The sequence below is a fragment of the Psammomys obesus genome, unplaced genomic scaffold, assembly GCF_907164565.1.
Source record: "Psammomys obesus unplaced genomic scaffold, mPsaObe1.curated_primary_1811, whole genome shotgun sequence".
Lineage (NCBI taxonomy): Eukaryota > Metazoa > Chordata > Mammalia > Rodentia > Muridae > Psammomys > Psammomys obesus.
In genome coordinates, this window is record NW_026596149.1 from 5,740,137 (window position 1) to 5,762,942 (window position 22,806).

Here is a 22,806-nt window from a genome sequence, read left to right on the forward strand (position 1 = left end):
CATATGGCTATCAAAATTATGATAGGTAGATTTTATAATTATAAAAAAATATACAAGTAAGCCAGATACTTGAAAACCACACTGGTCAAAAAATACAATGATATTCAATATTATTAAAACTAAGGCTATTATGCTTTAACAGCCATTCTTAGTTCATACTTACGAGAACAGCAAAAATAAAAATAGTTACAATATCAAATGTTTAGGTATTGGAAAAGAAGCAGCTCTCAGTGCTTCTGTTCATTCAAGATGATATAGTTAGTATTGGAAAGAACAACATTGACTATTATATCCATACACTCATGTTGTGACCAATGATGGTGCCAGTTGACAATGTGCTACAGCTCTGTTCTGAAAGCAATGATGCAACTACATGAGGGACATAGAGGACTTCCGTGCTATCCATGCATACATCCCCGGAAACTCGCGTTATCTTGCAATTAAAGAATGCTGACAGCGTTTTTAAAAAGCAAGCTTTGGGGGCTAGCGAGGTGATTCAACGGTTTGGAGCACAGGCTGCTCTGGCAGAGGACCTGAATCTGGTCGCAGCACCCTCATAGAGATGTACAACCATCCATAACTGAACTTCCAGGAGATCTAACGCCCTCTTCTGGCCCTCATGGTGAACACGTACAAGTGGTCCACATACAAAGCACTGGAAACACATAAATTAAAATAAAAGTCTTTAAAAATATCTCCTCAAAGTGTGTTCGCTTGCATATAAAAACATTTCATGACATAGTATTTTGAAAAACTTCCCCCAAAATTAATAAACTCAATCTTTTGAAAACTTAAAATAAAATTCACATATGCAAAGTATTTAAGTGATCAATAAAGGCACCTCACATATAAACTCTTCTTCTCTATTGACGGAGTACAAAATTTAAACAATAATATCCTACCATCTAATGCAAAATACTCGATAAGGAAGATCAAGGATCGGTGCTGATGATTTTTGAATAGACAATGGAAGGTTTTTAAACTCCAAGCCACTCAGCAGCTGCTTTCAGTAATGAATTCCTAAAGCTTAGGGTAGCTGATCCTTCACAGGAAACCTGACTTATTAACATTATGCTACCTGACCTACTTTCTAATATAATCTCCAAAAGAAAGCAGAAGTTATTCCCAGCTCATGATTAATAAAGTTTCTGAAAACACACCAATTGTTTTCAAGGTGATGTATCACCTTCATGCTGGGGTTAGTTTTTAAACATGACTTAATTATCTCCCCCTCGTCTCTCCAGAAGTAATTTGCACTTACCTGTAACCCTTCCCTGCCTCAAAATGTGGATTCTCGTAGTCACTTCTTTACTGGAAATTATTGATTCTACAAAATTATTCATGTCATATCTTCTTTTCTTTGATTCGGCCAGGACGAGGTTTAATAAAATAATCAATGTTAACTACAGAAATATATGCAAACGAATTTTGGTACTACTATATCAGGTGGCATGTGTTAATTATAAATTATTTGTTTTGATTTTATATAATTTTGACTTAGTGAAATTTGGGGTTTCTAGCATTTAATGGTTTGGCTTAGTGTTTGACTTTGTAATGTAAAAAGAGACACGTGTTGAGTAAAAATTAAACTTCAGATATTGAATTACACTTGGCCAGAAGCGTTCAGCATGTTTCTCTCTCATGATGCTGGAGACAGCTCCTAGTCAGCCACTCAGATATCTAGGGCACAAAGCTTATATTCTGTCATACAGTACACTGCATAACTAAGATAAGGCATATTAACTACAGTTTGCTTAATTGTATTTTCAATTTACAGTGAATTTGGGGTGACACAATTCCTATATAGGTTTAGGAATACCTTTTAACTATCAAGATGAAAACAACCCAAGTAAAAACTGATAAAACCATAAATGATAAGCAAGTCTCTGATGAAACTGTTCTGATGTTATCACAAAATCCAAAGGAAAGCAGAAGCTGACTCAGCCCACGCCTGGCCGTCTCCGTGAGTTTGATCCACAGGACCTACATGGTAGAACGAGAGGACTGCTCCCAGCAAGCTGTCTGCTGACATGTATGTTTACTGTGCAATATCCACGTGTGCACTCATATGCCCTATGCACATGTACATGAACACACACACCAAATAAACAAAAGCCAAGTAAATAGAAAATGATATGATTGCTGCAGGTTAATGGTATAAAAAAGTCTGTTTTAATTATTGCTTGCAAATATGCCATAAATTACCTTTTTTAAACTAACAATACTTCCTGTTTCAATTTAAATATAACATTTCAATAAGAACTATTATGACTACCATATTTAAAGCCATAATCCGTCACTATAAACATTCATTTCATGTATTTACCTATTACAAAAGCACTATTTCTATAACGTAAGTATATATGTGGCACTGTGAGTACTTTGCAATTTTCTAAATACTGTTATTTTACTTATTTTATTTGTTTGTGTTTCTCACTACCAAAACAATCACTCATGACTGAATTTCTATAAGAATGGAAAATTCATGTCTATTTTACACTGCATTATCCCAAGCCAAGAGAACAAAACTTGGTATATAATAGATAATTAAACAGAAAAAATATTTGCTGAATAAATAGATAAATGTTCATTTTTAAAACTTTACTAAAACATTGATAAATGAATGAATCCACATTGCTACATAAACACACACTGAAACTTTACTCCTGCATTTCTGTTTGTTTTGACCCTAACTGGTTTTGCCTCAGGGATCTTCTGGTTCAAGGAAGATCAGAAAGCTACGAAGCAGTTCTGCGCCCTACCTGTACCTAGCAGTTTCAGGCAAGAATGTCATAATCGATCTTGTCATAGCTGACAATCAGGCAAAAGTTTACTTTGCAAGAAAATACTAACAAGAAAATAGAACCCTATGAATGAATATTAGGAAGATTTCCCCACAACTTCTTTAATAACAAAGTTGCGAAAATTCTCAACTTAATTCTTAATATGTCAAACATAACACTGTATCATAATTGTGTATCATGGCCAAATGACATCATATGTATGTTTGTAAGCCTGCTTCAGCACTCAGAGGCCATACAACACAGTTCATCCCATCAACAGGCTGAAGATAAAAAAATCTGTTAATATTGACAGATATAGAAAAAGTAATTGTCAAACCCACCCAAAAACTCTCAGCAAGCTAGTCAAATAAAACCTTCTTCAACTTTATAAAAATGACATCAACAAAATGCTACAGATAGTATATTTAGTGGGAAGAAAACTGATACTATACTGATGACATCAGAAACAAACAAGAAGACTATTTCATTTCCCTTGAACATTGAACAGGATGTAATAAGGGCAATGAAGGTAGAAAAGAAAGTAAAATTAAATAAATGAATAAAACTGCCTTTATCTGACATAACAGGACTTTGTGTGTAAAAAAAAAATCTAAAAATAAAAAAAAAAACCATCAGTTGAGTCATGGAGTTTATAAGCAATTGCAACAAGGTTGGGGACTCAGATTAATAAAAACAAATAAGTTGCTTTCCTAAACATGTTTGAAAATAATAACATAATAAAATACTAGTCTGTGGGTGTAGTGAAATATATTCTAGATTTATACAAAGAAAACTAAAAGGTGACTGATAGATCAAATAATAACTAAACACGGGGAAATTTTCCACTTTCCTGAATAAGAATACTGAATTTTGCCACAATGTCAATTCATAAGCAGTTTTATCTTTATTTTCAATGAAATTCCAATGCAATATTTCACAGGTGCTGACAAATTGATCATATGTTTATGTGAGGAATGAAAAATCAAGAATAATAAAAAGGTCAGTAAAGAGGAACCAAGGTCAGTGACTTCAGGCTTTGCAATGAAGTAAAGTTATCAACATAGTATAGTTCTGTCACAAAAAAGAAAATAGACCAAATAAAAAGTATAAAAATGTACATGGCTGGTTAAAATGGCCAGTGGTAAGGATTTCTTTGTTTGTTTCTTTTTTTTTTTTTTTTTAATAGAATCAGAGTATGGACCCAAGAACCCACATTGGGCAACTCACAAATCCCAAGACTCCAGCAACAAGTGGTTCAGGTTCTACTTCTGGCCTTCATATGCACACACATGCACACTCGCACACACAAACACACACATCCATGCATGCACACATGCATACACATATGAATAAATAATTAAATATTTTAAGTATACAGTTGTATAAACATACTAAGACATAGGTAACTCAATAAAGACTGTTTTTTTCTATATGTCACAGTAGAGAAGTGTACATTCACATGGCAAAAAAAAAAAAAAACTGTATACAGATATTTTACTCTAAGAGTCATGCTATCCACTGGGGGCCCTGCAGAGACTGATACCTCAACCAAGGACCATGCCTGGAGAGGTCCAAATCCAGGCTCAGATGTAGCACTAAAACTCGGTATCTAAGTGGGTACCCTAGTAAGGGAAACGGGCTGTCTCTGGCATGAACTCAGTGGTAGGCTCTCTGATCACCTCCCCCTGTGAGGTGCAGCCTTGCCAGGCCACAGAGGAAGACAATGCAGCCAGTACTGATAAGCCCTGATAGGCTAGGGTTAGATAAAGGGGGAGGAGGACCTCCCCTAACGGTGGAGTAGGGATGGTCATAGGGAGAGAAGATGGAGGGAGGGTGGGATTGGGAGAAGAGGGAGGAGACCACAGCCGGGATACAAATTGAATAAATTGTAATAAATTATAATTAAAAAAAGAAAAACGAGTCTTGCTATCTGATATTTACCAATTATTTCAACATGGTGTTCAAAATTTCATGCAATGTATAAATTTGTAGTTACTGTATGAATTTAGAAACAATTAATCCTTGTTTAGGTGAGTGGATGAATAAAATTCAGTATAGTCAAATAGAACATCATTATAACTCTAAAAAGAAATGATCAATTAAGCTTTCCCTTAAATGCAGTTAGTATAGCCAGTGAGACTCTGTTGCATAAAATTAGTTTTTCCTGTGCAAGCAGTTGTCCTACTGTGAGATGGGAGTTTGAGAAGAGAAAGATAAGAACTCGTTTGTTGAGTCTCAAAGAAGAAGAACAAAATATGAGAAAAGGCTACTGCCTCTACAACATGGGAGAAACCTAATTCCTAAAAGCTACTCTTCAGCCTCACATGAACTGCAGTGCATACATGGTTACATTCACACACAACATACAAAGACCTAAAAGCTACTCTTCAGCCGCACATGAACTGCAGTGCGTACATCATTACATTCACACGCAACATACAAAGACACAGACAGTCTTAATAAAAACATTTAAGACAACATAGAGAATGATACACCATTTTTTTAAAAAAATAACATGTTTAGCAATGGCTTAATCTAGAAATACATGTTAAATCCTCAGTAAAACATAAACAATCCTATTTTTATAATATGGAGAAAAGCAAGCCTGAAGGATGGCTCAGCAGAAAAAGACATTGGCTGGCAAGCCTCAGAGTAGAGTTCAAGGCCCAGAACTCACACCCGAGGTGACAGGGTTGAGGTGTCTTCTGATTTCCGCATGTACGACATGATACATGTGTGTGTGCCTGCAAACACGTAGGTAAAACTACAATATGAATAAATGTAATATAATGTGTTTATGTAGAGATCACTTCAGTGGTGTTTTTCAAAGAAGATTCTCAGCATCATTGGTAATTGGGAAAATTTAAATTCAGACCACAATGAGAGTCTGCTCCAACAGACACATTTCAAATGAAAACAAGCCATGTCACTGCTCCGAGATTCACTGAGATCCTGCCCCATGCTATTCCCTGCACACATGCTTCTGTGTGCATCTGTGGGCAATGACACGTGTCTGTGCACCTACCTGCATACACAGACTACTTTCTGTGTAGCAGAAAGATGTGGTATAGGCCTATGAAAAAACTTTTTGTTTTATTTGTTGTTCATACTTATGGAACTCATACATTGAATAACATGTAATTGTTTCATATACATTGGTAAAATTGTCTTTACCCCCTGATTTTTTCCTATTTTTCTTGATACTTTAGCTGAGTTATAAAAAAAAAAAACATTTACCAGTCTTTTCAAATTACCTAAGTATTACCTTAACAAGGACCATAAGTTTTGTTATGTGAATCTTTGACTCAAAAACATTTTCTAATTTTATTTTGTTTTTCGAGGAAAAGGTTTAGGTTGTTAAAATATCTTTCCAATCCTATCCAATGGAAAACTTCTTATCTTCTAAGTAAGTCCAGGTGATTTCTAAACATATATTAATGTGTCTTTAACATACATAAAGCCTTGATATTAGTTTAATGTTGTGATACATAATTTCCATTGTCTTTATAAACATGTTCTCTGCATGGTTAAAATGAAGAGGAACTTGAAGCTGCTCGGTAGCGGCCTACATTTACTTACCGCATGACCGAATTCAAGTATTTTGATGATGCCTGCTATACTACCTATTAAATACCAACGATATATTTCTAATTAAAATATTAAAAGAAGGCCCAGGAGAGTGTTTCATGCCTAAACTGCCAGCACTTTGGAGGAAGAAGAATCCTGAATTTAGTAACAACCTTGACTACATAGCAAATTGCACTCTAGTCTCTCGCAATCATCTATCTGAAATGATTGATGAAATACAATTAAAAAATAAGGACTCAAAACAATAATTGTTTTCAACCTCTTTACATTAAATTAAGGAATTCTAGATTTTCGATATACCGATCAGTTTGGGGACTATTTTCAGTATTTTAGAAATGCTATTCAAATGCAAACGCAATAAGTGATTTTCATTTTTCTGACAGTTTGTGATTTCACAGTTATATGAAGTTACATCAAATTAAGGTAATGAGTAAGTTTGTATTTTAATGCGTTATTTTCTGTTCCAAGATCAGACACAGTACATGCCCCACGTTGGTCTCATCATTCTCTGTGCTATTGTAAATGATGCACTTCTAACTAAAGACAATGCTTCAGGAGTTGTAATTTTCTTTAGATACATGTTCAAGGTTTATTTAGAATTCTTAACAAAAAGGTAGATGTTAAGCTCAAACTCTTAATTGGTTGCCAGCCAAACTTCTGAAATTAGTTGTTATGGTGATTCTTTTAATTGTCTCTTCCTGTTCTTCCAGATCTAATTAGAACATCAAAGTTTATAGCATATGCAGGATAGTAACAACACACATAAGTCTTCCAGAAAGTTCTAGCCACTGTAATTAAAACATAACATTCAAGACCAGTAGACTGTGGATATGCTAGGATATTCAGAGTGTATAATAAAAATAAACAAGGCTATGGAAAAGAGGCTCCTACTTATGTAGTTAGAACCAGGTCAAATGTGGTTACTTTCGAGGTCATTTTACGTTTCTATTGGCCATTTGCACTAAAGAATTGACATTTCCCTTTTTTGCCCCTGTGCAGTCTCTGGAATAAATTTAACTTCCACAATCCTATATTCTGATATACACAAGCCTACTAAAAATTTCAAGACTCGTAGTAATGTGATCATCTCCAAAACATATTCTGAAGGGCAGGCACAATACACTCATCACTAGAGCTGTGAGGAAGGAGGATCACTGTCTTAAAGCCTGTCTCAGCTATCTAGAGAGTTTGAGGACAGTCCTGCAGAACACACACCTTTAGTGCATGCAATCACAGCTGCTGTGAGTCTGGGAGGGATGGAAAGAGTGGAGAAGAGAAGAAAAGAGAGGAGAGGGGAAGGGAGGAAGAAGAGAGAACTGAGAACCTCTAGGAGTGGTTAACCCTTCCTCACAGCTGTTTCACATAAAAGAATTTTAAAGAGAGAAAGTTTTCAACACATGCCATTTAATACATTACCAAATTTCAAAAGTGCCAAAATCCTAAAATAGTATTAAAGCATGAATGCCGCTAGAAAACAATAATAGTAAAGTAATGTGTTGAGTACTGAAAATGCACTAAATTATAGCTTTTAAAGTGACAACGGTTACATTGCAGGTGATTTTCAAAAACATGCCTGCTCTATTTAACTAAGAACTTGATAAATTAACATTTTATTTAAATGAAAATGCCATAAAGGAACTATAGAATCATTTGATTCAAAATTTAACTAAATTTGAGCAGAAAATATTGAAAAGCAAAAGATCAATATTAATAGTTACATATTAATAAACACAGCATTCGAGACAAGATGAATGCTTATGCTTTGTTTATGTACATTTATGTCTTCTTTACACATTGAGATAACAAATACCAGAAGGTCTACATCGCCAGCTATCTTTGCAGATGAATGCATGTGTGTGCCCCATGTATGCACCTGTTCATGTGAGTATGTACATGTTTGCAGAGAAGTATGCCTGCATGCGTGCGCATGAGTGGAGAGGCTGAAAGCCAATGTTTGCTGTCTTCCTCAGTCACAGTTTTTCCTCATTTACAGTGTTTCCTCATGGAGCTCACTATCAGGCTAGGCTGTCTGACCAGTGAGCTCCAAGGACCCACTTGCCTGCATCCCCCAGTGCTGGGTTACCAGGCCTTTGTTATTTACAGGCTTTTACATGCATGCATGCATGGATTCAAACTGGAATCCTCAAGTTTGGATGGCATAAACTTTACAAAACAGGCCATCCCCCAGTTCAATAACTTACCTGAAAGATTCAGTTTTGAATGTAGTCATTTGGTAGCCTAAGTAGAGCAATAAATCATAAATCAAAGTACTTGGGTGCTAGGACCTACTTAGATGAAACCCAAATGAATCCTGTTGGTAGCTTCACTTATAATAGGCACTAATAATATTTGTCCCATTGACCTCTAGGGTTTACATGAGGAGCAGGTGGAAATGAGGAATTAAAGGATATTTTAAAAAGTTCTATATAAGACTCAGTTCTCGTTCCAAAGTTGTTATTAAAAGTACAGGTTTGGTTTCAAGAAGCAGATAATACCTAACTATAACATTCTAGCTCAGAACTGATAACAGTTGAAAGACCTATAAGCCTTCGTTTTGACAATCTATATTCACCTCACTTCCAATGAAATGAAGCAAGCTTGGACTGTGTCACACAATATTACAGGATTACCTGAATGAGCACATATGGCCCATTTAGCTAAGGGCTTTTTAATAGGTACTGTCTAGTATGAGTTGAACCCAAACAACAGCTCTACAGAGTTGATCTGAATCTATTGTTGTAGAATACTTTGTTATTTTAATGCATTTTAAGAGCATTATTTTGCTTTCTTTATCAACATATCACACTTGATTAGTCATGTTAAAAAATGTTAGCTTTTTAAAAATCACTCAAAATGTACACACTTATCAATCCATATAAACTGACTGTGGTGGCAGGTTGGCCTCTTTTTTACTAACACATTGTTTCATATGGTAAATAGCTGTTTCCTTACTTACTTTCCAATTTAATTCCAATTACCATATACCTTCATGCAAAAAAAAAAAAAAAGCTATCCATCAGTTTTCTGTAAATTGTGTTTAAAATTAAGTACTGAGAAACCATTTAAACAGCTAAATCACTATGGTTGCATCTGCACTGAAATAAAATTTATGTCTCAATGATGAACGCCAAGTAAGCACTTTTGCTTACCACAGATGAACGTGGATTCATCTGAATTATCTGCGCAGTCATTCACAAAGTCGCACAGCTTGTCCTTTGCAATGCAGTGCCTGTTAGCGCACATGAACTCCTCAGCAGTGCACTTCCTGTTTGTGCCAAGTAACGGGGAGCAATCTTGAAAGGAAACATCATCCACCGCCACGTCTCCTATGTAACTGACACCACGTTTTGCCCTAAAGACAATCTAAAGGGATAAAATGAAAAAGACCATTAGCAGTATGCTGTCAAGAAGTTCAGAACACAAACAAACATGACATGCAAGCCGGTCTAGTTTGGCTCTCGGAGCAGATACCCCATAGTGAAAGTGACCTTCATGATGATAATGGCTCTGAAAGACTGAGCATCTTTATGTCGGGAACAAGCAAAAGAAACTTGTTCTAAATACTGCCATTTTGGTTTTAGATCTTTTTAATCAAAGGGAGAAACTTAGTTTCCAGGTCCCAGGCCCTAGAAGAGCTGGGGACTCATCAAGAGCTGAACAGCTTCTGTTATAAAGAGGCTCTGATTCCAGCTATCTCAAGGACAGCTTCTCCATCCTGCTGCGAAGGTCAAAGGAGTTCATGTTCCCAGGCCCAGGAATCAACTATCCCGACTGGTGGAGAATTGCTTGCTTGTCTCCTTCTGTCAGAACATGATTGCACAGTGCCACAAACCACCCACTTCCTCTTGTCTTATGGTTTCATCTTTTCAGGATGCTGCATAACTTCCCTTCAGGGTCACAGCTCAGCTCCCAAATCTGTTCTTTCTGTGGACCTGATCAGTCAGTAGTGGCTTGTTACAACAAATTTTTGCCATCTGTATTGACCTGGTACTTGAGTTATGTTGGATCTAAGCAGAACCCGTAACAGTTAAAATCTGTACTATGCTCACTGCCTGAGAATACGAGAAAAGCAACAGTACTACCTAACACAGGTAAAGTGAGCATACAGTGCTTAGACCACAGGCAGGAGCCATTCTCCCACTCCCTGTGTCAGCAATCAAATCCAACACAAGATTGCTTCCTTCACACACACACACACACACACACACACACACACACACACACACACACGAAAGCAGGAATTCCAAGCGTGCACTTCTGTGTTCTAATTTATAGACTGAAGATGTACCCATTATGTTATAAATAGGACTAGATTGCTGTCAAGTATAAATGAGTCAATTTTTAAGATATATAACAGTCTTCAGTGCACACACATATGGATGTTTGAATCGTTGTTTGTATGTCTGTATACGTGTGTGTGTGTGTGTGTATGATGGCTCTGATTATGATAATAAAACATTGTGTTTAAATATAGAACTCTCCCAAATAAGAATCTGCAGACTTCTCAGTGCTGCTTTTGTGTGTAAGTCAAGGTTGCATAGTCTCATCATTCTGAGTCTACAGAGGAAGGAACCGTATGACTGGTGGCTTATGAACAACATGCTTGCTCATCACTTACCTTCTCAATGTATTCTGCACAGTAGATGCTCAATGCATTGTTACTAGAGATCACACTTTTTAGCCAAATTTCAAGATATAAAACTTTTGTTTTTGTGTAAAACTTTTGAATCTTGGAAAAACTATATTCATGTTTCTATGTGCTGAAATATCACCTTATATCATTTGAATACGTTTTTCCATATTAATATTCTATATGCACAGAATTGATAAGGAATGGTCTAGCTGACATGGAAACTTATGCTGACAGGAGCAGACCCATTTAACTGTTTTTGCTGAGATGCTTTTTGTCTCCATTGAACGTCTCCTGAAGTTGAATATCCTCCTTCTAACAATGAGTCTTATATGTAAAGTCATTAGTTTATTTCTCAAAAATTTCTTTCTTTAGGTTGAACTTCCTGCTCATATACTAAACTATCTCCAAATGCCTAATAAAGAAACTAGGTAGTCAAAGAGGGTAAGAAATAAAAGGCATTTATTCAGCATAACATAGAAAGAACTGGGCATACTGTAGTATCAAGCCCTTATACATATAGATCAGGTAGAGTGGCCATTGTTGAAAGAAGGTGCTCTATCACAGGAAGGATCATAGAGATATTTGCTTTGTATGCGCAACCACCTTGCCTACCTGCGCTATACAAACAGGACAGAAAAAGGAATAATTAACAATTATCTTATTGCTTGAGTATTTTCAAACTTCTGGAACTCAACTCCACATAATTAAAACAAAGAAAAGAATGTTCCTCTACATAAATGGTAGGGGTTCTTCCTTCATTTTTCTTAATAACCAACATTTATCTTTAAACTCAGTTCCATTCTAAACTACAGATTCTGAATCTTAATAAGTCCCACAAAGTGGAAAACAACTCAAATATCTTATCACATTGTGACAGTCATTTTTAATATTGTAATCTTTGTACTACTTGAAATTTCTTTAATTGTTGGATATATGTTACTTTATACATGCTAAGATCTAAATAAAGGACATATATATCAGCAAGTACTTCCAAAAATGTTTTAATTACATAAATCTATTCAGTATAAGAAGGTTCAATCATTAAATAAACTTTCGAAGATGACTCTTGAAGTCACATTTGAAATAACTATACTATATCCTTTAAAATTCAAATTATTGTTTTGTTTGTTTGTTTGTTTGTTTTGAGACAGAGTTTCTCTGTGTATCCTTGGCTCTTCTGGACTTACTTTGTAGACCTGGCTGACCTCGACTCACAGGGATCTGCCTATCTCTGCCTCCTAAGTGTAGGGATTAAAGATGTGGTCCTGCTAAAATTTCCTACTTATTTACATATTTTTTAAATGTAGTAGTGTTCTGTCTGCATGTACGCCTACATGCCAGAAGAGGGAATCAGATCCCAGCATAAAGGGTCATGAGCCACCATGTGGTTGCTGGGAATTGAACTCAGAACCTTTGGAAGAGCAGCCACATTCTTAACCATGGAGCCATTTCACCAGCCAGCCACCGATGCAGTTTTAGATTACCTACCATGGCCTGCATGCCTTTGTCTAGATTCGCCATTTTGTAAAATGATTTGACCCTTGCATGCAGGTTTTCAGGAAATAAAACATTCTTGCCAATTGCATTGAAAAAAAAAAAGTCTAATCTCAGAATTGGGGGAGGTATTCTTTCAGTGTGAGAAGCTTGCTGAGAAGAGATGGTTATCACCCAAATTAAGTGTGCCGAGAAGTGTAACTGTCTAATTGGGAGAAGTTATGACTTTCTAAAATGGTAAATTCTTTATGGAAAATGCCATATGGGGTGTTAAATGTTCTACATTCACACAATATGTCAAATTGGAAATGGGAACACATGAGATAATGAGAGAATAAAAGAAATTAGTATTCAAGATAAAACAAAGCTCTTTCTTTACAAAATCTCTTGGATCACATACCTCCACATGAGAATGGATGCCTAAAAACACTTCTGCTTTCTTCCACTGTGGCCCTTGCTGTCCACTTTGAGCCCACACTTTGGAAATCATGTTGTCTTTCTTGATGAGTACCTGCAGAGACAAATCAAGTAGTAGGTTTTTAAATATTGAAGCTTTGAACATGTGGGATTTTTAGGTTTTTAATACCTACATGTAGTCCCTGAGAGAAAATCTGAGATTTTTTTTTTCATTAGATATCTTTGTTTTCTATGGTGGCCACTGTGCCCCAGGGGGAATCTCGCAAGCTCTGTGTGATGATGTGATAACGGTGTGTGTGAGTATTTGTCAATCACATCCCAAGGTATCCAGACACCATTTTATTAAAAATTCAATCCTACTGGCTTTATGAAAAATGTGGCAGCAATTAATATTTTATATATTAAGTAATATATACATGATTGAAAGGAAAAGTATTAAATTACTTACTAGAACACACTTTTAAGAATGACTTCTTTATCTAATTGGTTTTAGTAGACAGTTCTATCATAATACAAGCCGATCACAACAGTACACATGAGTGTTATGTGTGAACACTACCCACACTCTATGAGACTCCCACTCAAGGGTCTTGAACTCAACAAAGGTTATTGTACTTGCTATAGTTTGTACTTTACTATCCCCTAAAGAAACATGAGAAATTGGTTCCTAAGTGTATCATTGGGAAGGTGTGAAACCTTGAGGGTCATCCCAGCAGGACCTTTTCAGTCACTGGTTTTGTGACCTTAATGAAGACCGTGGGACTCGGCAGCATTTTTATTCTTTTTTCTGTTCAGGTTATAAAGGGTTTTAGTCTGCCATGAAGTCTTTCTATGATGTGTTACCTTACCACATGCCCCCAAAGCATTGAAGTTAGTACAACAGTAGACGTCAAAGCACAATCCCAAATAAACCTTCCCCCTTTATAGGTTAACCAAAGTCTTTGTTATAGTGAAAGCATAGTGCTGTACTCTCTGTGAATGAGAACTTGGATTACTCTCATTATATAAATACTACAATTACTGTGGCTCTGATTCTGGAATGATGCAAAATAAGCCACCAAGAGAGTAACTCACCACATATATGGTGAGTATCTGTCACTCCAGTACCAAGGAGACTGAGGCAGGCGGATCTAGACTACAGAAAAGATTGAGGCTACCATTGACAAGATAGTAAGGATTCAGCTCAAAACAAAAGCAAAAACGAACAAGTGCACACACATGCACACATTTGCACACATACAAACATGTAAGAGAGAGAAAGAGAGGAGAGATAATATCATTAGGAACTGTAGTGCCATTCCTCTATTGAAATAACTAAGAGGTTTTATTTTCGTAACATTACTTTTAAATTTGAACTTATACAATTGAATAACTATTTAGGTAAAATTCATAATTTTAACTTTTGAAAAGCAAAAGAACAGGCTAGTGAGAGGACTAAAGGGATAAAAGTATTTGTTCCACGAGAACAGCATAGTTTGATTGTTGGTGTCAGGGCAAAGGGAGATGAGCAAGTCTTGAAAGTTGCTGTCTGATGTCTACAGACATGTCCTTGCGCTCACACACCACTCCCATGAGCAACAATGGTAAATCAACATAAAGATAATGCCATGCTTTGGGAATAAATTCACACAAGTTTATCGTATACAACTAAAGTTATCAGAGTAAAATATTCCTAGAAAAATGGCATCAAATCTTGGTCTATGAGTATCTACTTCAACACAGTAAAATCAAAAAGCATACATGTGGAGACTCCTGTGGCGTTCTTCATATTCTTCACCTTTGTTTTGAGATAGCGTCTCTCAGAGAACTCCCAGCTCATAGATTTAACTGGATTGACTGGTCATGCCCAGAGCTGGTGCTATAGGAGAGCTGCCAACCACAGGCTTTCTCACCTGGCCTCTGGGGTCCCTCCTCAGTTCCTATGTTTCCGTGGCATAGATTCTACCTACTGAATATAGACCAAGCCCCTAAAACCAGTTTTATACCAACATAAGGCAAATGTAAATCATAACTTCATAATATTGTCTAGGCAACTTTAGGTTATTAAACAAATGTATGCACGTATGCACACAAACACACTTTCAAATACTGCTAGTTAGAAGACTAACCTGCCTCATGTCGTGACTTCCAGCTCAGGCTTTTTATGGGGTTCCTGAGTGTGTGAATGAGTGGGGCTTTTCTCTTGGGCTCTTTTCCTTCTGTTGGTCTTTCATATCTGACTTCAATGGGATAGTTTTTGTTTCATTCTACTATATATTATTTTGTTATATTTATAAAAAAATGTATGGATAAATAAATGTAAACCTAGCCACTAAGGTAAAGGCTAACAGCACTGCCATTGATATCTATTGGTAGAGGGAAAGTGAGTTTTCTTTACTGGCACTGGGCATGCCAACCACTCCAGATAGGACTCACACTCAGGAGTTCCTCCACCAAATAATGGACTCCACAGCTTGCTGTGCATGTGCATATTTTGGGCACAGTTTGGTAGTTTTGATATTTTTTTTTCTTTTAGGATGATGTATTTTGCCTTCTAGGTTTTGGGTGTTTTGTTATTGTGTTCGTTTCTTTGTTTGTTTGTTTGTTTTTGATAATGAACTTAAAGTTGAGTGGGTAAGGAGGAGGAAAGGATCTGGACAAACTTAGGAGAGGGGAGATATATAATAAAAATATATTTAAATTAAAACATTATTTTAAATATTCAAAAAACAAAGATTTGATTGTGACAGTAAACCAAGGAAGTCTTCCACCATTAAAAAGAAGACTTAGCTTCCATAAATAAGTTGAATCTTCCAAAACCAACCTAAATTTTCTATTAAAAAGATCATAACAATATCAATTTAAAGTAAGATATGTTTACAGAATTTTTTGGGAAAAAAAGTTTTAAAATTTCCAGACAAATTCTTGAATTAAACAGTCCTAACATATGAGGCATTTATACTCATTACAGAAACAAACTTTAAAAATTCAGTGAACTATTGGGAAAGAAGTTGTGTGGCTTGCTACAGCCTGCTTCCTTCTTCTGTGGGGGAAAAAAAGGCAAGTAGTTCAGGTCTGTCTGTTGAGAATATGAAAAAAACAGGGTTCTTAAATAAGACATGAGCAAGAAGTACTGAATTCCAGATATCTGTCTGGACAAAAAAGGCTTCAATTGACTACTTTGGCAAGAAAAAAAAAAGAAATAAAGAAAAGAATAAAAGAAAGGAAAAAGAAAATGCCTAAAAATGTTGAAGCCTGTCAGAGAGATGTAGATAGATTCTTAGGCTATCTTATGACTAAATGTAAGGAAATCTAGGTATCCAAGAAATAATAATGTAATAGACCCACACATTGAAAAACACAGGCATGTATTATTTAAACCAAAATAAATATAAGTATAAATATAAATATCATTTTTATCATCTATTTTATACAAATATAAAATAGTTGATACAAAGACTTGAGAATATTTTTATTTAAAACAGTAAAGGAAACTAGAAGTATAGACATAATAATAGAGCTAAATAACAGACAGTCATAGTAAATTAATTGAATATATATATATATATATATATATATATATATATATATATATATACTACTGGAGTCAAAGACTGGTCAGTAAAAATGAGTCAGATATAAACCTTGCAAGACCCTGAGTATAAAGATAAAAATACTCATTACTATAAACTAGACAAAGAAACAAGGCCAATAACCATAAACCAATAGCACGTAATGGTACAATATGACGTGAGATGAAACCACACCAAAAGATACACAGGGCAAATGTAACCTGTAGAACATTTTACAAAATGACTTGATTGTAGAATTTTAACATACTGACATCCTAAAAGTCTAGGGAATAGTAAGAAATGTTCATGTGAATGGCACTAGAGACATGAAAGGCATTGTAAGGTGTGTAACAAGACTTTTTGTAAAAGCTACAGTGTGCAACTAACCAAAAATGGGATCTCTAATTAATAAGCATAATGAAGTAATTGAAATCTGTGAAACACTTACTGAGCCTCATTATTTAAGGGCTTCTTTTTTCTTAAAGGAACAAGTTGAAATATTCTAATGGAAAACGTAGTATTACTATGGTGCCACACAAGACGGCAGAATGTAGCACTGCAAAAGCATGCATATCATGTCCATTGATGCTGAAATCAACATGGGATGCTCTGACGTACAACATTATCACACAAGAGCTGCAAACTCAGGACGGGAACTAATCATACACTGCAGAAAAAGAAAATCTCCTTCCAGCCACAAATGTTCAGCTCTGAGACAGCTTTTCCTACAGCGTGTCATTGCGATGCTAATGAAGTTTCTACTCGTTTCAACTACACTAAAAATTATGCTGTGTGCATATTGATAGAGAAAATTTCAAAAACAGTATTTATTGTACGGTACCTGGAGAGAACCCACTGTGGCACCATTCATATATGTCCAGAACACCAAAGTACACCTTGGTCCCGTGAGTGAGATGACAGGAGTGAGAATATCAGCCAGGTCACCAAACTTCCCATTTGAACTGTCAGCATACAGGTACCAACCATCTGTGGCATTTCTAGGGGAAAAAAGTCCATCATAACAGAAAGAAAAAGTGATAAAACATAACAGAGTTTGACAATGTCCATATTTTACAGCTATGTAATTATTTTCTACAAGTATAATGTTTTATGGCATAGTTAAGTTCTGTGACTTTCACCTGGAAAAGTCCTGTGTTCTAATTCTGACTTAATGGGCCTTGTAATGATAGCTATTGAAACATGAGTATAAATTATCGAAAACATCAAAATGACCAAATCTCTAAGAATATGCTTGATTTTTTTAAATATAATGATATAACAAATATTCTGATCTACTTATAAAAATTTATCTTCAGTTGGGAAAGATGAGGCCCTAAATCACTAAGTACACTGAAAAAAGAATAAAAGGAAAACATACAAATGCACAGACCATAAATAACAGAAACAAACCTGGCCTGGAGCCCAACTCACCACTTAGAAAAGTTTTTGGCTCAAATTTATTCCCTCTTTGTAAGTTTCATGTCAACCTTATAGCTAATTTTAAAGCATGCCTTTCCTTTCATGGACCCAGGTTCAAAAAAGAATTGGTAGAAATAATTAAAATAACAGTGTTCATTTTCCGTAAGCGACGGACTTCATGGTCTTATCTTAAGAAATTCAATAGAGACATAAAATCCTCAAGAGAGGCAGATGATTAGGAAGATGCTTGAGGCGGCATGGGAAATGTAATTCTGCACATTTGAAGACAAGGTCTTCTTGAAACATTTACGTTCCTGCCGCTTGCTATCCTAGGTAGTGTTGCCTGATACCGTAGAAAGTAAGCTTATTAAAGTAGGCTTATTCAAATCACTCTCATTGTGGGCTTTACCATCCTCTGTTTCGTAGTAGAAGGGCTGACAGGAGGAGATGGGGAAGAACACAGATGTGCTCATTGAGGACACCTATTTACCGAGTGCTCAGGCTTGCCAGACATGCCAGTGGCTGTCCAAGGGGCTGGAAATGTAATCGCCTACAAAAGATTTGCTGGGGTTTGGCCTCTAGCCTCATCATTTCCAAGATATTCCCCTCTGAGCAGGCATTTAACTTGCCTGAACATAAACTCTGCACAATAAGATAGCTCTCCTTATGGTCTTAGTGAGAAGACCATAAGTAAGTGGACTAACGCACAGTACCTTGCTCACTTTAGATAAGCGATCAACAACAGGAGTCGCTCATGTTTATGTTCCTCTTATAAGTTTCTGATAATGAAATAAGCAACTTTGTATTCTGCCTTCAGGAGGGGGTGTGATGGAATCTGGATCAGAAATATTTACATAAAGGTAATGTTTTGAGGCATGAGGCCCCTATGTTTAAAAGTAGAGCTTTCGGGAGGTGATGGGAGTCTGAGGCCTCTTCAGTAGAATAACTTAGTTATGAATTTAGAGCATAGTGAGCACTGGGAGATGAGATGATGGAACTTTGAGAAGTGGGGACTAGTTGGAAGAGGCGAGTCATAAGGAGTTCAGGAGTGAAAAATACACGCTGTTGGTGCTTCCTCTCTGAGATGGGCATCTTTGGTCCACCGTGACCATGGATGTGCTCCCTGCCATGCTGCTCTGCCTTGACTAGCATGGACTGAGACTCATGAAACCAGTTTTGTTTTTGAGCCATGTATCACTAAATATTCCCTTCTTTTAAGTTGTTTTTATCAGATATCCTGCTATAGTAAAAGAAAGCTAACGAACACCGAAGGTATGAGTTAAGGCAGTTTTTCAGATGTAAGACTCTTGTATGAATCTGTCTAAATTACACTCAGTAAAAGAATATTTCCAGGATTAGTCTTTTTTATGCTTAATACCCTAGCATATCAGCACTATGAAAAAGAGAGTAAAGATTAAGAGAGTACACATTAAGATATACAAAAGAAGCAATGAAACAACCCCAAAATACTCATGTGCTCTTATACCAATATTTATCAATAAATGGACTATCTGTGATTTACTTAATATATGAAATTTTATTTAAATGTCTGGGAAGTTTTAACTTATAGAATTTTATCATAAAATGATTTGAAGGTTTCTCAAGTCTTCTGTGAAGCTTAGTACTATTATTAAAATATTGCTTAAAATGACCCTTTTTTCCTACACCATTGCTACTAAGTTAAATTCTTGAGATTTCTTGCCCAGTACATGCCAGCTACTTGGTTTACCTATTTCATTGTTGAATCACTCCACCTAGTCTTCACACATCATTATTGGAAAATGAAATTGTTATTATGTCCACACAACCATTTTTTAAACAAATTAATGGCTTTCAAATGCCTAGACTCTTATTAAATTGTGAGTTATGGCTCCATAGAAGACTATATAACAGAACTGAAAGGAGGAAGGGGTGTAGAGTATTTGACACCAGTAAAAAGTTTGTGAATATGTAGTGACTAAAATGAATTTTTAAAAACTCAGTGTTTCTGATGTCACGAAGGTCTTGGTTCTGAGCATAAGTATGCCTGTTGCTTGAGTCTAAGTAATACAGAATACAGTATCTACCAAACTTCACACACACATACACACACACACACACACACACACACACACACACACACACACACAGGAGGGACAGAGAGAGAAAGAGAGGTATTACGGTATTACTTTAGGCTGTACTTTCCACCCTTTGTCCGCAAAGTCTCATTTTTATCTTATGATGTAAGCATACTATAGTGTCCAACTTTAAAAGCCCCAGGGGCTTTTAAAAATACCAATACCTTAAAAGTTCAAATTCTCTTAACTCTGAGTTCCTATAAACTTCCAAAGAGCAGGACAGAGAAAACATTCTCATTTCAAAATGGAAGAACCAAGGCATTGCAAGAAATTAACACACCAAAGTGGAACCAGTAATGATCAGGAGGTGAAATGGAGTAACAGGAAGTGCATCTAAGACAGAAATTGTAATACCATTGTTGGGATAAACCTGCCCATGTGGCTTTTTGCTTTTGGAAACATTATGTGAGATGAATATGGAGACCTTGGAACTTTGAGCTAAGAAATTCATTACATCCAGTAATTAAGGCTTAATTGACTGTTCTAGTAGGAGCAAGGATGACAGTAATACTACAAGAAAGAAGGGTACTGAACAAAAATATGGCTGGCCTCATACGGCTTCAGAGGCAAAGATGGACCTTCGTGAGGAATTGAGCAGGGAACCATTCATGTGCAATTTTGGCAGGAATACGGCTGTAGTATTTCCTTGTCATTAGAATTTGACTAATGTTCAATTTAAAGATAATAAACAAAGGTGTTTTTTTTGGGGGGGAAAGATATATGTATGAGTAAGCTTAAATTTTCAGAAAAGCAGAGTGCAGAACAAGCAAGTAGCTACACACTTACAGAAATTGGTGCCATTCAAGAGAAACCTGGGGCTCTGTCCTGAGATAACAGGAGAATGTTCTTCAGACTCAACACCCATAAGTTGATACAGCTGAAGTCAAGGGAGGCCAGCTTTACACATCACCTGCAGAATTTGGTGGCACTATTTACATAGTACTAATTTTGAAAGCATAAATGATCAAAGATTGGGGGAGCATGGAGAGCTTCTGGAGCCAGCTGGACTCCCTGCAGAAAAACCCTGAACTTACCATCAAGCTCTTATGGTAAGTGCCAGCAGAGGACCTCAACATAGTGGAGATCCGCCAGGAGTCCATGGGTATGAAATGCAACTGGCTGTATATAAATCTGTGTGATGCTGAGGTGGCAAAGCTTGAGGGGGAGGGCTACCCACATGAAGAACATAGAGCCATTGGATTTACTGTTTTCTGTGATGGTTACAGCTTTCACTCAGGTGTGATTATTCCTTGCAATGCCTTAGTCTTCCATTTTGAAATGGGAATGTTTTGAATCTTATAGGAACTGAGAGTGAAGAGAACTTGAACTTTTTAAGGTGTTGGAATTTTTAAAGCCCATGGATCTTTTAGTGAAGGATAAAAAAAAAACAAAAACAAAAACAAAAAAAAAACAGATTATTTCTCCACATCCTCTCATCATGTGTTGTCACTTGAATATTTTTTAAAAGATTTACTATTTTTATTTAATTATTTTTATTTTTATTAATTACAGTTTATTCGCTTTGTATCCCCCCTGTACTTCCTTCTGTCCTCCTCTTCTAATCCCACCCTCCCTCTTCCCTACCCATGTCGCTCTCCCAGTCCACTGAAAAGGGAGGACCTCCTCCCCTTCCCTCTGATCCTAGTCTATCAGGTCTCATCAGGAGTGGCTACATTGTCTTCTTCTGTACCCTTGAATTCCTTTGCACAGGAGACAACTTCCTGAACAGAACACCAACAGCAAGGCTCTAAGAGCCACAATCAATAAATGGAACATCATGAAACTGAAAAGCTTCTGTAAAGCAAAGGACACTGTCGTCAAAACAAAATGACTGCCTACAGACTGGGAAATAATCTTCACCAACCCTATATCTGAAAGAGGGCTAATATCCAGAATATATAAAGAACTCAAGAAGTTAAACTGCCACAAATCAAGTAATCCAATTAAAAACTGGATTAAAATTAAACAAAGAATTCTCAATAGAGGAATATCGAATGGCAGAGAAACAGTTAAAGAAATGTTCAAAATCTTTAGTCATCAGGGAAATGCAAATCAAAACGACCCTGAGATTTCATCTTACACCCATCAGAATGGCTAAGATGAATAACTCAAGTAACAACACATGTTGGAAAGGATGTGGAGAAAGGGGAACCCACCTCCATTGCTGGTGGGAATGTAAATTGGTACAACCACTCTGGAAATCAATCTGGTGCTTTCTCAGACAATTAGGGATAGTGCTACCTCAAGATCCAGCTATACCACTCTTAGGCATATATCCAAAAGATCCTCAAGAATACAGCAAGGACATTTTCTCAACCATGTTTATAGCAGCTTTATTTGTAATAGCCAGAAGCTGGAAACAACCCAGATGCCCCTCAGTTGAAGAATGGATACAGAAATTGTGGTACATCTACACAATGGAATTATATTCAGCAATAAAAAAAAAAGGAAATCATGAAATTTGCAGGTAAATGGTGGGAACTGGAAAAGATAATCCCGAATGAGGTATCTCAGAAGCAGAAAGACACACAGGGTATATAGTCACTCATAAGTGGATGTTAGATATATAATATAGGATAAACATACTAAAATCTGTACACCTGAAGAAGCTAATCAAGAAGGAGGACTCTGACTAAGATGGTCAATCCCCATTCAGAAAGGCAAAGAGGATGGACATCTGAAGAGAGAGAAAACAGGGAACAGGACAGGAGCCTACCATAGAAGGCCTCTGAAAGGCTTGCAGGGTGTCAAAGCGAATACTGAGACTTATATCCAGACTTTGGGCAGAGTGCATGGAATCTTAT

At 36.4% G+C, this 22,806-nt stretch overlaps 1 protein-coding gene across 4 annotated transcripts in view; it reads right to left on the minus strand.

Moving 5' to 3' along the window:
• Malrd1 (MAM and LDL receptor class A domain containing 1) overlaps positions 1-22,806 on the minus strand; it is a 698,598-nt gene that overhangs the window by 403,218 nt on the left and 272,574 nt on the right. For all 4 annotated transcript variants that reach the window (XM_055593928.1, XM_055593929.1, XM_055593930.1 and 1 more), the window contains exons 21-23: positions 17,308-17,464; positions 12,899-13,009; positions 9,521-9,734 (exon numbers count right to left, since the gene is read on the minus strand). In XM_055593928.1, the coding sequence (XP_055449903.1) occupies positions 9,521-9,734; positions 12,899-13,009; positions 17,308-17,464 (482 nt within the window). The remainder of the gene's footprint in view (positions 1-9,520; positions 9,735-12,898; positions 13,010-17,307; positions 17,465-22,806) is intronic.